General features: G+C 45.6%; 1 protein-coding gene across 5 annotated transcripts in view; it reads left to right on the top strand.

Annotated features, from left to right (window-relative positions):
• BLM (BLM RecQ like helicase) overlaps positions 1-12,773 on the top strand; it is a 90,364-nt gene extending 77,591 nt beyond the window's left edge. The window contains exons 18-22 of one of the 5 annotated variants that reach the window (XM_032836781.1): positions 2,514-2,713; positions 3,212-3,404; positions 6,414-6,536; positions 8,621-8,822; positions 11,857-12,772. In XM_032836781.1, the coding sequence (XP_032692672.1) occupies positions 2,514-2,713; positions 3,212-3,404; positions 6,414-6,536; positions 8,621-8,822; positions 11,857-12,034 (896 nt within the window). In that variant the 3' untranslated portion in view covers positions 12,035-12,772. The other 4 variants (XM_032836782.1, XM_032836783.1, XM_032836785.1 and 1 more) reach the window with 4 other exon arrangements.
• Positions 12,774-13,110: the final 337 nt, after the last annotated feature.

Here is a 13,110-nt window from a genome sequence, read left to right as displayed (position 1 = left end):
ATATATAGATAGATATAGATTGATATATTTTTTTAAGGTTTTATTTTATTTGACAGAGAAGAGAGAGTACAAGAGGGGAGCAGCAGGCAGAGTGAGAAGCAGGCTCCCCACAGAGGAGGGATCCCAATGTGGGGCTCAGTCCCAGGACCCTGGGATCATGACCTAAGCCGAAATCAGACACTTAACCCACTGAGCCACCCAGGCACCCCAGGAAGAGCACAACTCTGGATCTCAGGGTCATGAGTTCAAGCCCCACATTGGGGGTTGAGATTACTAAAAATTAAAATTAAAACAAAACAAAACAAAACAAAACATGATTGCTTTCCAGAAGAGTGGAGGATGGGGGAGGGAAGAAGGATGGAACAGAGGAACGTTGGTTTTCATCCTAAACCTTTCTGTACTACATTTTATTTTTCCCATGTACATGCCTTACTTTAATTTAAAAAATAGATAAAGCAATTAATAGGTGCATTTCTTTTTTAAAACATTAATAGCCTAGACTGGTGTAGGAATATGGTTTACTCAGTTCCTCAACTCTTCCTTCTGGATCTGCTCTTTCCTCCAGGCAAAAGCAACTGTTAGTGTTGGTCTTCCCTTTCTGAATTTTTTTTTTTAAGATTTTATCATAGAGAGAGCATGAGCATGAGCTGAGGAGGGGCAGAGGGAGAGGGAGAAGCAGGCTCCCAGCAAGGAGCCCAACTCCGGGCTCCATCCCAGGACCTGGGATCATAACCTGAGCCAAAGGCAGACACTTAACCAACTGAGCCACCAGACTGAGCCACCAGGGCGTTTTGTTTTGTTTTGTTTTTAGGATTGTATTTATTTGAGAGAGACAGCATGAGCCGGGGGAGGGACAAAGAGAGAGGGAGAAGCAAACTCCCTGCTGAGCACAGAACCCATGTGAGGCTGGATCCCAGGACTCCCCAGGACTCTGAGATCATGACCTGAGATGAAGGCAGACTGACTGCGCCCCCCCACCCCCGTCTGGATTCTTGCCTTTGAGTTTGGACCTCTTTCAGGGTCAGGAGGAACAAGGGGTTGCAGATAAAATAATGTATTATAAGAGTGATGCGTGATCACTCCACATTGCAATATGTAGAAAATACAAGTAACTCCGGAAAAAAGCACTAATATTTTAATGTGTATTTATTCACAATCACATATTTATCGTACTGTACATATAATTTATATCATTTCTACATAACAAGATAGAAACATTATTTAACTTTTTTATTCTAGCTTTTAGTAATTTATATTTTATCATGTTGATGAGCTGTATTTAAGTAGTCTTATTTAAGAACATGTTTTTCTGTTATACATGATGATGTGATAAATAGCCTTTTAAATACACCTTCAGCTGCACCTGTGATTGCTCGTTTCATGTAGATTCCCAGGAAGATTACTGAATCATTGTTCTGGCATACCTAGTTCCTCACTAGCTCTTTCATGTTAAGAAGTTTCTGTTTAGCTTTTTTTTTTTTTTTTTTTTAACATACATTTATTTATTTATTTATTTATTTATTTTAGTGATCTTTACAACCAGTTTGGGGCTCAAACTCACAAGCAGCTCCCCCACACACACGCACTTTTTTTTTTGTTTGTTTATTTTTCCAGCTTTCTTAGTTACTGCCAGCTCTAGGGCTGGTCCTGTGATGTGACGTTTCAGGGATTCAAACCACTTGAAGGAAGGAAACCTTGAATCATGGGGCATAGATGACCAGAAGCCATCTGACATTTACAATAATGTAATTATTTGGAACTCTTAAAATAGAACTAAAGCTTTACAGAGTAACTGTTAATTCCGATTATAATCAGCGTCACGAGGCTTCTTAAGTAGATTGCTGTAATGAAGTTATGTTTACAATGAAGACATTAATAATTACAACAGATTGGATAGGTGACCAGATATCCAGACCAGTGCAGTGCTTTCAGCCAGTAGGAAGAGGAAGGAAGGAGGCAGTCTCCTGGAGTGACGTGTTTTTGTCTTACACTCTATCAAGGCTTCCTCCGTGAGGGTCACAGAAAGTATGGGCTTAAATAATTGGACTGCACACGAGTGTTACTTTCAGTACAGGACCAGAGATAGCATTTGTGAAAATGTCCAAATTTTTCTGTAAGGAGATCAGTAATGCACTGTTATCCTAATGTAGCACAGAGATACGAAGTGCTTTGAGTTTATGTAACCCTCTCTTTGATTTCTTTGCTCTAATGTAATTTTAGAAATTGTAAGTGCAACATCCTAAAATGATAAGCTTTATTTTGCTGCTGTTTTTGTTCAATGTGTGTTATAAAAAGATGAGGAAAAGTATATATAACCATAGAAATTTTAGAGTTCTACTCAGATATTCTCATTTTATGGAAATGGGTATGTTTGTGCCATGGGTTTTCCTATGGCACAGATTATCCACTCCATTTATCCAGACCTGTCCATAAATGACTTTTTTAGCCTCTCCTACTGGAGGCTTCTGACATACCTACATTTACTAATCTAACTCCTTGGGCCTTCTTACCAGGGAGTAAGAGTGCAAAAATTCAGTCGGGGATATTTGGAAAGGGATCTACTTATTCACGACACAATGCTGAAAGACTTTTTAAAAAATTGATACTTGACAAGATTTTGGATGAAGACTTATATATCAATGCCAATGACCAACCTATTGCCTATGTGATGCCAGGAAATAAAGCCCAAACTGTCCTAAATGGGCATTTAAAGGTAGGATATTTTGAATGTTTATTTTATTTAATTATCTTACAGTGAGTAGGCAAAAATATATTACTGCAAATTAGAGGGTCTTTTCCAAAGCTTATGGATACTGAATTTATATATACTGTCCTACATGAATGTACTCTGTTCCTCTTAATTTGGAAAGAGCTGAAAATCGAACCCAAGTAATACAGTACCTGTCAGAGCAAATTCCGTCGGGTCGTCCGGTCTCTGAATCATCATACGTTCATTAGGTAAACTTTATCAAGAAGCCGTTCTGTGCCAGGCACTGGAGATGGAAAGATGAGGAATCCACAGCCCCTGTTACTGAGGCGTTTGCTATAGCTGCTTGGCATAACAGAAATACCAAAAAAAAAAAAAAAAGAAAGAAGGAAAGAAAAGAAACCAAAAAAACCCATGCAAATGCAAGTAAGAATTAAATGAAGCTTATATTTGGATACAAGTGCGCGTGTACCCACTCCTGTGATCACTTTCTCTCTCACAAAGGTAGACTTTATGGAAACAGAAAATTCCACCAGTGTGAAAAAACAGAAAGCTTTAGAGGCAAAGATATCTCAAAGGGAAGAGGTGGTGAAGAAGTGTCTTGGAGAACTGACCGAAGCCTGCAAATCTCTGGGAAAAGTTTTTGGTGTCCACTACTTTAATATCTTTAATACTGTCACTCTCAAGAAGCTTGCAGGTACGTATGGTCTTCTGTTACGTGGCATGAATTAATAAGCCAAAAGTTAATCTGGCTAAGGAACTTTTTAAGAGCATCGATCTAGCTCAGTTTATTTTCATTATTTTTATTTAATCTCTAAATTGAAAGCTCAAAGAAGCAACTTAAACTTGAGATGAAATATGGTCTTTAAGATACATACAGTGGAGCACCTGGGTTGCTCAGTGAGTTAAGCTGCTGCCTTCAGCTCAGGTCACCATCCCAGGATTCTGGGATCGAGTCCTGCATCAGGCTCCCTGGTCAGCGGGGAGCCTGCTTCTCCCTCTGCCTCTGCCTGCTGCTCCCCCAGCTTGTGCTGTCTCTCTTTGACAAGTAAATAAAATCTTTAAACGATAATAATAATAAGACATATACAGTACTGTGTTATTTGGACACACAGTATAATTTTAATTTTATACTTCTCCCTCTAATGCTGGATGTTAGGAGTGGATAATTGTAATCTCTAATACCTGCTGTCACTCGTTGATTTTGTCTTCATTATCTGCCTGCTTTATGATGTTTGGCTATGTTAAGTACGAATGTCTGTGCAATGAGGAGCTACATTCCTTATGAAAAGACATTATGTTTCATGCTTCTTTGAACCCAGATCTGGCACACTGCTTATCTTGAGTTCAGCTGACCTGAGTTATTTCCATAGGTATTTATTACGACCATAGTCATTTCCATAGCTTCTGACAGCTCCACCCAGAATCCTAATAAGAAAGCCCCTGGGAAGTAAAATAAGTCCCCCACATGGTTGACTGATTAATGTACACATTGCCTTCTGCATTCTTCTGTCATAAAATCTCATGATCCACACCTCCTCTCTCTTCTGTTCCCATTCCTACCACCCTGGGTCATCACAGCGTCTCATCAGCTCTGAGATGCTGTCTGTTTGCTGAGACTGCTATTTTGTGGACTATTAAGAGAGAAAAAATTGTGCTAATTAAACAGTGACACAGTGCTTTTATGGAAAGAATTGTTTCTGATTTACTTAAATACAGATTTCTTATTGTATATAACTCTGTGCGTTATAAAAATCACATAAAATCATAGCAAGTTGATTTAGGTACTTAGAGAAATTCATATCTAAAACCTGACTCTTGGGAACCATTTGTGGCCTTGGCTATATGTGTCTTTCCCTTGTGTTTTGTTTTTTTTTTAAGATTTTATCTATCTATTTAACAGACAGAGATCATAAGTAGGCAGAGAGGCAGGCAGAGAGAGAGGGAGGGGGGAAGCAGGGTCCTCGCCAAGCAGAGAGCCCGATGTGGGGCTCGATCCCAGGACCCTGGGATCATGACCTGAGCCGAAAGCAAAGGCTTTAACCCACTGAGCCACCCAGGCGCCCCTCCCTTGTGTCGTTGAGAGTGCTAGTGACACAGCCTTTTCAGCGCACTCCACTCTTCTCCCCAGCAATTTAGCCAAATCCGCCAGTCAGCTGCTCTGATGTGATGGTGGCGTTTCTCCAAGGGTGCCAGAAAGCATCCGCGGGAGGCCGCACAGCTCTAGGGGACGCAGATGTCCTACTGTCCCATTGGCTGTGGGCATCCTTTTCAGGTCCTGTTAAGCACTTGGTTGTGGCTCACGGAATCGTGACCTTTTCCTCAAAGGCAGATACCTGCTTTATTCATGCCAAATCCCTTCCCCGTGACCCTGTGCTTTTCTGCATCACGGTCACTTCTCCAGTGTCCTCAGTCTAATCTTCTGGCCAACATTGCGTGGGGCACCCGGGACACTGCTGAGGCCCCCACAGCACGGCCAGCCAGGATGAGGCCTCACGCACATGGGTGGGGGCAGCCGTTGACCATCGGCCCCTGTCGGACACATCTGGACCTTGGGAATGGCACAGCGTGGAGCAGTGCATGTCTTAGAATCAAGGAAATACAGCATTTTGTGCCTAGGCTATTAGTGAGTTGCCTGCCTGGTCTCTAACTCCGGATAGGAACAGGAGACACATTTAATCTTCCACAAAGTCCGCTGAAACGCCACCAGTTTCTCGAAGAGGGACAGATTTCTGCCTGCCTGCCCAACGTCCTCTTCCATTAACCCTCCATAAACCTACTGGTCTGTCCCACAGGTCTCTTCCTTTTCCTCTAAACACAGAAATTAATGTGAAAATTACAGATTTGAGATCTGCCCTTTATTTGCTCAAAGAGTAGGAATTGTCACTTCCTCACTCCCCAGAGCCAGTGCCTCAACAAATCCCCCAGACCCAGCCTCTGAAATGTGGATCACTCTTCCATCCACGTGCCCTGCCCGACTGTAGTTCCCGCATCCTGGCCTGCTCCTGCAGGGGCTCCTGCCTGGTCAGTTTCCTCTCTCCCTGACAGGTCATTTTCCATGCGGCAGCCAGAGCGATCTTTAAAACGACAGGCTTGTCTAGCTCCAAGACTTATGGGCCATCTGTATGCAGAGGACTCTTAATGGCTCATTTGTTCCCGTCCGAGGACTTTCTTCACCTGAACCACATGGCAGAGAGACTGGAGGAAGCACGGGTTTGGGTTGGGGGTGGAGTACGAATTCATTTATGGGCTTCTGGAAGAGGAGATTCATGTCTGGAGTGCCGGGGAGCAGTCGGAGCTGGAAAGACAAATGTGGGCGTTCTCCGAAAACAGGGAACATCAGCGTGGCAGTTAGACAAGTCTTTGTTGTGAGAACAGCGGGCGGGAGCAAAAGTCTGGTTAAACTCTGAGACACGTAGCGTAGGTACCCGCCTCCAGTCCCCCCAACACACACCATTCTCTGTCTGCCCCCCTCTGCCCTGACTTAGCGCCTCTGCTGCTGCAATTGCATGACGGGCTCCCGTCCTCAGGGCCTGTCGCCTGCCTCTGTTGGCACCAACTGCCGGTTAGAAAATTGGCCCATGTGCCTGGTGCCCTGCAGTTAGTTGGCGCTTCACAGGCATGTGTTGAATGAGTGAATGAGCATGAATTCAGTGGGTTTTCTATGGGTGGTAATTTAAATTCCTAATTTTATGCCCATGCACAGAATCTTTATCTTCTGATCCTGAGGTTTTGCTTCAGATTGATGGTGTTACTGAAGATAAACTGGAAAAATACGGTGCTGAAGTGATTTCAGTATTACAGAAGTACTCTGAGTGGACATTGCCAGGTACGGTATACAGCTAACTGTGTTTTCTAGAAGCCTGTTTGTATGTTAAGCAATGCCTCCCACCGGATTAGACTTTTGTGGTTTCTGGATTGTGTTAACGCTTCCTCCACCTTGTCACACTGACGTTCAAGTGCAGAGCAGCCCCTGTGCTGTGCCAGGCAACTCTTGGAGGACACTGGCGCTTAGCCTTGCCCTCCAGGAAGGCCAGTGACTCGACCTGCTAGTAGGACCCAGAGGAGGACCTTTGGGCCCAGGAGCTCCAGTTCTCTTAAGGCAAGTGCCCAGGGAATCCCGTCTCAACTCTGCTAGCCATGGCAGGCCACAAGTAACTTTCTTTGTGCTTGGTTTCCTTATCTGTGGGAGGGACATGTTATCTGACAAGCATGTCTAAAGATAAAATTTAAGAGTGGAGTTTAAATGTTTTGGGAAAATGAATGTGCAATTGGAATGCTAGATAATCATCGTTATCAGAGAGAATCTGCCCAAGTGAGCACATCACTAGCAGACAGTCCCGCGGGTTACAGTGGGCCGGTCATGGAGCCCCTCACTGTGAGCCCTTCACTGTGAGCCCCTCACTGAGCTACAGACAGCATGAACCATGAGAAGCTCAAGATGGAGCTCCTGTAGGAGATGCGAGGTCCCATGCCCTCCTCCCACATATTGCCCTGCAGTAGGGCACAACAGACGGGCCAAGTTCAATGATTCTTCTGTTTGTGTAATAGACAGCAGGGGTTTCTTCCCAAGGCTGATGGGAAAGATAAGCGGAATGAGGAATGAGTGCACATTTCTTTCAAGTTCTGTCCCTCCTCCTCCATTTTTTACCCATTAACAAAATGCTGAAAAGCGAGGTTTTTATAAATTCCTCTGTGTGGTAATTATTCCATTAAGAGCCTTGCTTTGAATATTGGTAGGAACTTAACATTTGTTTAGTGTAGTAACTTGTTTGGGAGGGGATTTTTGCCCACATAAGACGGGCTGCTCTGTGGAAACAGCCCACAGTGTGGTGACGATCGCTCCCACTTACTGAGGGACAGACACCGTGCCAAGAGCTTTGCCTGTTTTGTATCATTCCGTCCTCACAACACCCCATTTCACAGCCTTTTTAGTGCCAAGTCCCACAGCTAGGATGACGGGATGACAGCTCCCCGTGTGAACCAGTGTTGGACTGACTCTGGAGTCCCACAGCTTAGAACCCTTCCCTCCAGGCAGGCGGGTAGCCCGAGGGGGAGCCGGACCAGCCAGGAAATACCTTCCTTGGGAGAATGGAGCTGGGGTCCCCATGACCCAGGGGAAGATTTCCTGCTTTTTAGGTGCCTTAGGGTGCCAGTACCTCGTGGAAATTACCACCTCCTTTGCAAACTAGTGCTTTTGTACCAACCCATTTCCTGCAGAGTATGTGATACGTTCCCAACCATAACATAAAGAAGCATTTTTTTTTCTTTGAAGAGTATGATAGGGCCTAGGGTTTTCTGGCACACGTTTACTGCATAACTGTTGTTCAAGATGAGGTACAGAGCATAGTCTGTAATGTTTCTCTTATATTGAGCTCTTCTTTTTTTCAAGATGTGTTAAATTATAAATAAAATTGTCTTTTATATGCCTTTATACTTTTCAAAGAGCTTCACAGGATTATCTCCCAAACGATAACAGGGACACAGGCCGTTTACAACAGAGTATGAGCCACACCTGATGTCCTTAGTTAAGTTAAACTTTTACAAATTTCTGGGGTGCCTGGCTGACTCAGGCGATGGAACATGTGACTCTTGGTCTTAGGGCTGTGAGTTCAGGCCCCACATTGGGCATAGAGCTTACTTTAAAAAAGAGAGATTATCATAGGCTTCTTTAATAAATTCTGATCTCGTTACTTTAAAAGTAAAATTCCATTGAGGACTCTGGCAGAGTCCCCTGACATCAAGAAATCTTCCATTCTTGTGGAATTACTGAACCCAGGTGGCAGGAGGCCCCCAGGAAAGCAGCCGGGTATCAGCCCAGCTGTGCCCCTGGTGGTGGTCCTCCCCATGGACCATCATGGCGCCTGGGCCAGCGCACCATCAGGGACAAACATCTGCACTGTCCACTTGTAGCTGATGACGGTTCCCCGCGGAGAAGCTCGGGCAGCAGCAGGGGCACCAGAAAAAACGGCCCCGAGGAGTTTGATGAGGAAACACCCATATCTTCTCACTACTTTACGAATAAAACCAAAAATGAAAGGAAGAGGAAGAGGATGTCAGCCTCCCAAAGGCCTAAGAGGAGGAAAACTGGCTTTGGTGGCTCCAAGACCAAAGGGTAGGTCCTGCCCCATGGGCCACGGGGCGGTGGGTGCATCGGGGAGGAGAGTACAAAAGCCCCCGTGGCTCCGGTTTGCTCTGAAGCATTATTAAAATAAGTCATTGTTAAATGTTGCCTCTCTAGTTAATGGAGTAATGACTAAGACTGAATCCAAAACAGAAACATTTGTTTTAGATTTTTAAAATCTCTACTCCTAAGTTGATTATCACTCAAGTTTTCTACTTTGCAAAAATGTCTCCAGTTTTGACATTACCTTTGAAAAAAAGAGTTTTTTTCTTTATAATCACTCTCCTTAAGGTTCTTTTCCACCTAAAATGTTATGAATCCTGTACTAGCTGAGTAAACAAAGGGTTTTGTTTCCCCATTGCTTTTATGATCCCTTTGTACTGCTACACTCTGCTTTCTCTGCTGCGGCACCTGCGGCCCGGCACGCTCCCTGCCAAAGCTCCCGGCCCTGCGGTGAGACCTGGGAGAACCGTCCTCCCAACCTGTGCAGGGTAGCTGCGAAGACCAAACGAGAAGGTCAGTTAAGCCAGGCCTCCAGGGGCTGCGTGAATGGCTCCCGCCTCCCGTCTCCCACCTTGGCCTGGCCCCAGGGCTGGGATGCGGTGGCTTTGGGGTGCTCCCTGCACGCTGGCGGGGCACGAGGCCCTGTCAGGTCCTGGCCGATGATCTGTGCAGAACTTCTTTTGTCTTCATAATTGCACTGCCCGTGCCCTGTAGGTGAGCAAGGTCTGGCAGGATCGGGACCACCCCGTCAGCCTAGAGAATGTGGCCCCCCAAGTAACCACATAATGTAACGGAAATGCTTACAGGAGAAAGGAAGCAAGTCCTCAGCAAACTTTTGCAAGCTATTGTGTTTTTCTTTCGCAGTTTTTCTACCTCTTTTCCTTCTGGGTAATAAAAAACAAAAATCGAGTGGGGGAAGAGAAAGGAAGGCAAATGTTACCAAATTGTCATTTTCTTGTTAAGTCCATAAACAAGCATCTTGTATGTGCTAATCCTTCTGCCAGGGTACAGAAATTAAAGGCATTAGTAAATGTTAGTTTCATTTTGTGGTTTTTAGTGCGCAAGTGACCAGCAGATGTTCTTCAGTGGGGACATTTTCTCGTTTTCCTCATTTATTCCTCTCTTTTGGGAAATACTCACTTGCTCAGGAGCTCACAGAGTGGGAGGAGGATTTAAAAGGCGTCTGGTCCAGTCCCCTGGGGTTTATGATGAGGTAGCTGAGGCCTGGCCTGGGGAAGGCTTGTGTGAGGCTTTTCCCAGCCGGGTCTCAATTTCCCATGTAGGACCTGCCTCTGGCTCACCCACACCTGCCCAGAGTCCTTTCATTTCTGCACATTATCCACGGAGCTCCCTCACACACAGTTCTGATCCTCCCATTCTTACTTGTTCGAGCAGAACCCACCATATTTCAGTGTTCATTGCCCTTGGCTCCCTTTGCAGTTTTTCCAACTTCTGTTTTTAAGGGTGAAGCACTTCGCCCTGTGGGTTAGAACCTAATCTAGGAAGAAGTCGTAAAACTCACACTTCTCCAAAAGCCAGTACCAATTTGAATACTGGTTGTTAATTAGCCTGCGTGTTTACAATGAGATTCTTTCCTAATCCCTTCTTCCCTTCTGACCAAAACCAGGGGGTTTTGTAACCTTTTTTTTTTTTCTTTTTTTGGACCCCTTGTAGCAGCCCCTTCTACCCCTGCTTCATCCCCGTCGTTGCCGCTGAACCACGGGCACAGTTTCCCACAGCTTCCAGGCTGCTCACCTGGCCAAGAGTCTGCTCAGCCCCAGAATTCCGTGGCCGCGTGCCGGAAACCTTAACTCCCCGACCTGCCCTCTGAGCTTTACATCTTCCCACTAACACACAATGAACCTGTTGTGTTCTGGGCTCTCGGATGGCCCGGCTGCAGCAGGGACCGCTGCTGGCAGATTCGTTCTGTAAATCAATGTAAACAGCAGGTTTTCGCTCAGGGCTTAATTTCTCAGCAGGAAATCAGCGCAGGGAAATTGAAGGCTGCTTCTCTGCCTGGTATTGCCCTCAAGCAGGAGATAAAAATGTTGAAAAAGCGCTCTTCCCCATGGGCCAGCAGAATGCCTTTAACCGGACGGACAGTGGCCCTGAGACCCTGGCCTCCCCATTCAGAGATGGGGAAGATCACTTGCAGGAATTACCTCTGGGCACTGACTTGGCCGGTTACAAACCACGGGGAGTAACCCGCGCAGGCTAGAGGGGCTTCTCCTCTTATCCTTGTAAGATGCTGGCCCTATGGCTCTTCTCTTGCGTTTCCTCAGCAGGGAGAAAAGAGCTGGTATCTTCAGGTCAGTAAGGGAAGTGAGGTGCTGGCAGGACTTTGTCACAGGCTGTGGCCAGTCTTCTTAGCTGGTTTTAAAGGCAGCAAGTGGGAGAGGAGAGTGGGCCAGAGAGTGAGCTGCTGCCAGCATGGCCCGACAACACGTGCCAGATCTGAGTGCCTCTCCAGTGAGCTACGTGGGCCACCTTCCCTGCGCTAGGGGGCTGGCTCTGAGGTTCCCCCCCCGTGCTCTGCCACTGCTCCCTACTCACCCACAAAGCTACCTTTCTCTTAGCTGCGCCAGCACTGTAATTCCACCGTGTCTGTTGTCCAAGCATCTGGGACCTTAAATCAAGGTATTCTCACCTCCTCACCTGGTCATAATAGATCGAGGACTGTGGATCTGGGCTCTGTTGTCCAGAGGGAAGTGTCTCATCATTAGCTGTGAGCAGTGGGGGTGGAGAGCAGGAACAGGGGGTCCGTCTCAAGTCCCCAGATTAAGAAACAGCCCTTGCCATTTTAAGGAGACAAATTGAGAACAAAATTGTGCGAAGGGCAGCAGTCCTTTATTCCTTGAACCGTAAAGGAAACTTACGGGGCATTTGTAGGCAGAAGTGCACAGAGATGCGGAAGAGCGAGGAAAATCACAGATTGATGATAGAGCTCAGTGCAGGTTGAGAGCAAGAAGACTGTTCACTTCTAGTTTTATTTAACCTTTTGATTTTCTTTGTCACCTTTTAGGGGGTCCACCGCATGCAGAAGGACATCTTCTAAAAGTAGATCCTCCAACGTATTTGGACCCCATTCATCTGTGCCTGGTTCTCAAGCAGCATCAGGAGCCCCTAGAAGATTGGGGATTATGGCTCCACCAAAGCCTATAAATAGACCTTTTCTTAAGCCTTCGTATGCATTCTCATAACAACCAGATCTCAACGTACATAGATCTTATTTCTTGTTTGTCAGCATCTCACCATCTGTGACCATAAAGCTGTTAGTTTTGTTAGATCATTTATAATTTTTACCCATAACTATTAATATTTAAATAAATGCTTAGGGTGACAGTTCTTATTTTTAAAATAAACGTTTTCTTTTGAATAAGCATGATTTGCTGCCGCTGCAAGCCTTGTGGCTGTCGTTTCTCAGAACGTCTGAAGCAGCAGCTGAATCATCTCAGTGAGAGAAATTCTAAGCACGACATGAAACACAGAAGCCGCAGGAAGAGACACGCATGGGACATGGTGAAACTGTAAAACTGTGCAGAAGGTGACATAAACAAAATTAAAAGACAAATGACAGAGAAAACAGAAAAATATCTGACGAAGAATTAATATCCATAATACAGAGTACCTGTATCAATCATTTAAGAAAAAGAAAACGAGCTGGGTAGAAAATGAACAGAGGCTGTGACAGGCTCTTCCCAGAAGAAGTACAAATGGCCCACAAATATGTGAAAAACGCCCAGTCTCCCCAGTTACAAATATAAATTAGAACAATGAGATGCCATTCTTCTGCCTCTTAAGTTGTCAACACTGGATAAAATCCCCAAATCTGGGGCCAACAGGAGAATGGCCAAACATGTGACTGGTGAGACTATAGGAGCTGTTTACGGTTAATACTAGGGAGGCCTCACTTTTGAAGACCTTCCGTGTATAGGCTAATGGGCCAGAGAGTCTTAACGTGGGATTTTAGCACCTCTTTTTGGAGCTCTAGTACCTCGTTTTTTGAGACCTGTCGCCTCTTAACTGTAAGTAACCTTGGTGACCTGTTTGGCATCCCACTTCTCTCCTGGACCTCAGTCAGGAGAGTGGAGCACAGGAGGCCCTGCCCGGGTGGAAGTTCCTGCAGTGGGATGTGGCTGGAAGCCCTGTGGCCTCTGCCCACAGGCTCAGTGCTGCGTGGAGCCTGCACCCACTGTGAGGGGTAGCCCTTAGCTGCACACCGCCTTCTGTCCATGTCCGTGTCTGTCACCTGGGGCTTTGGGCTCCACCTGAGTGG

Source organism: Lontra canadensis, unplaced genomic scaffold (assembly GCF_010015895.1).
Source record: "Lontra canadensis isolate GAN:19392208 unplaced genomic scaffold, GSC_riverotter_1.0 scaffold94, whole genome shotgun sequence".
Taxonomy (NCBI): domain Eukaryota; kingdom Metazoa; phylum Chordata; class Mammalia; order Carnivora; family Mustelidae; genus Lontra; species Lontra canadensis.
Note: the sequence above shows the minus strand (reverse complement) of the source record. Positions and strands in the feature narration are given on the sequence as shown.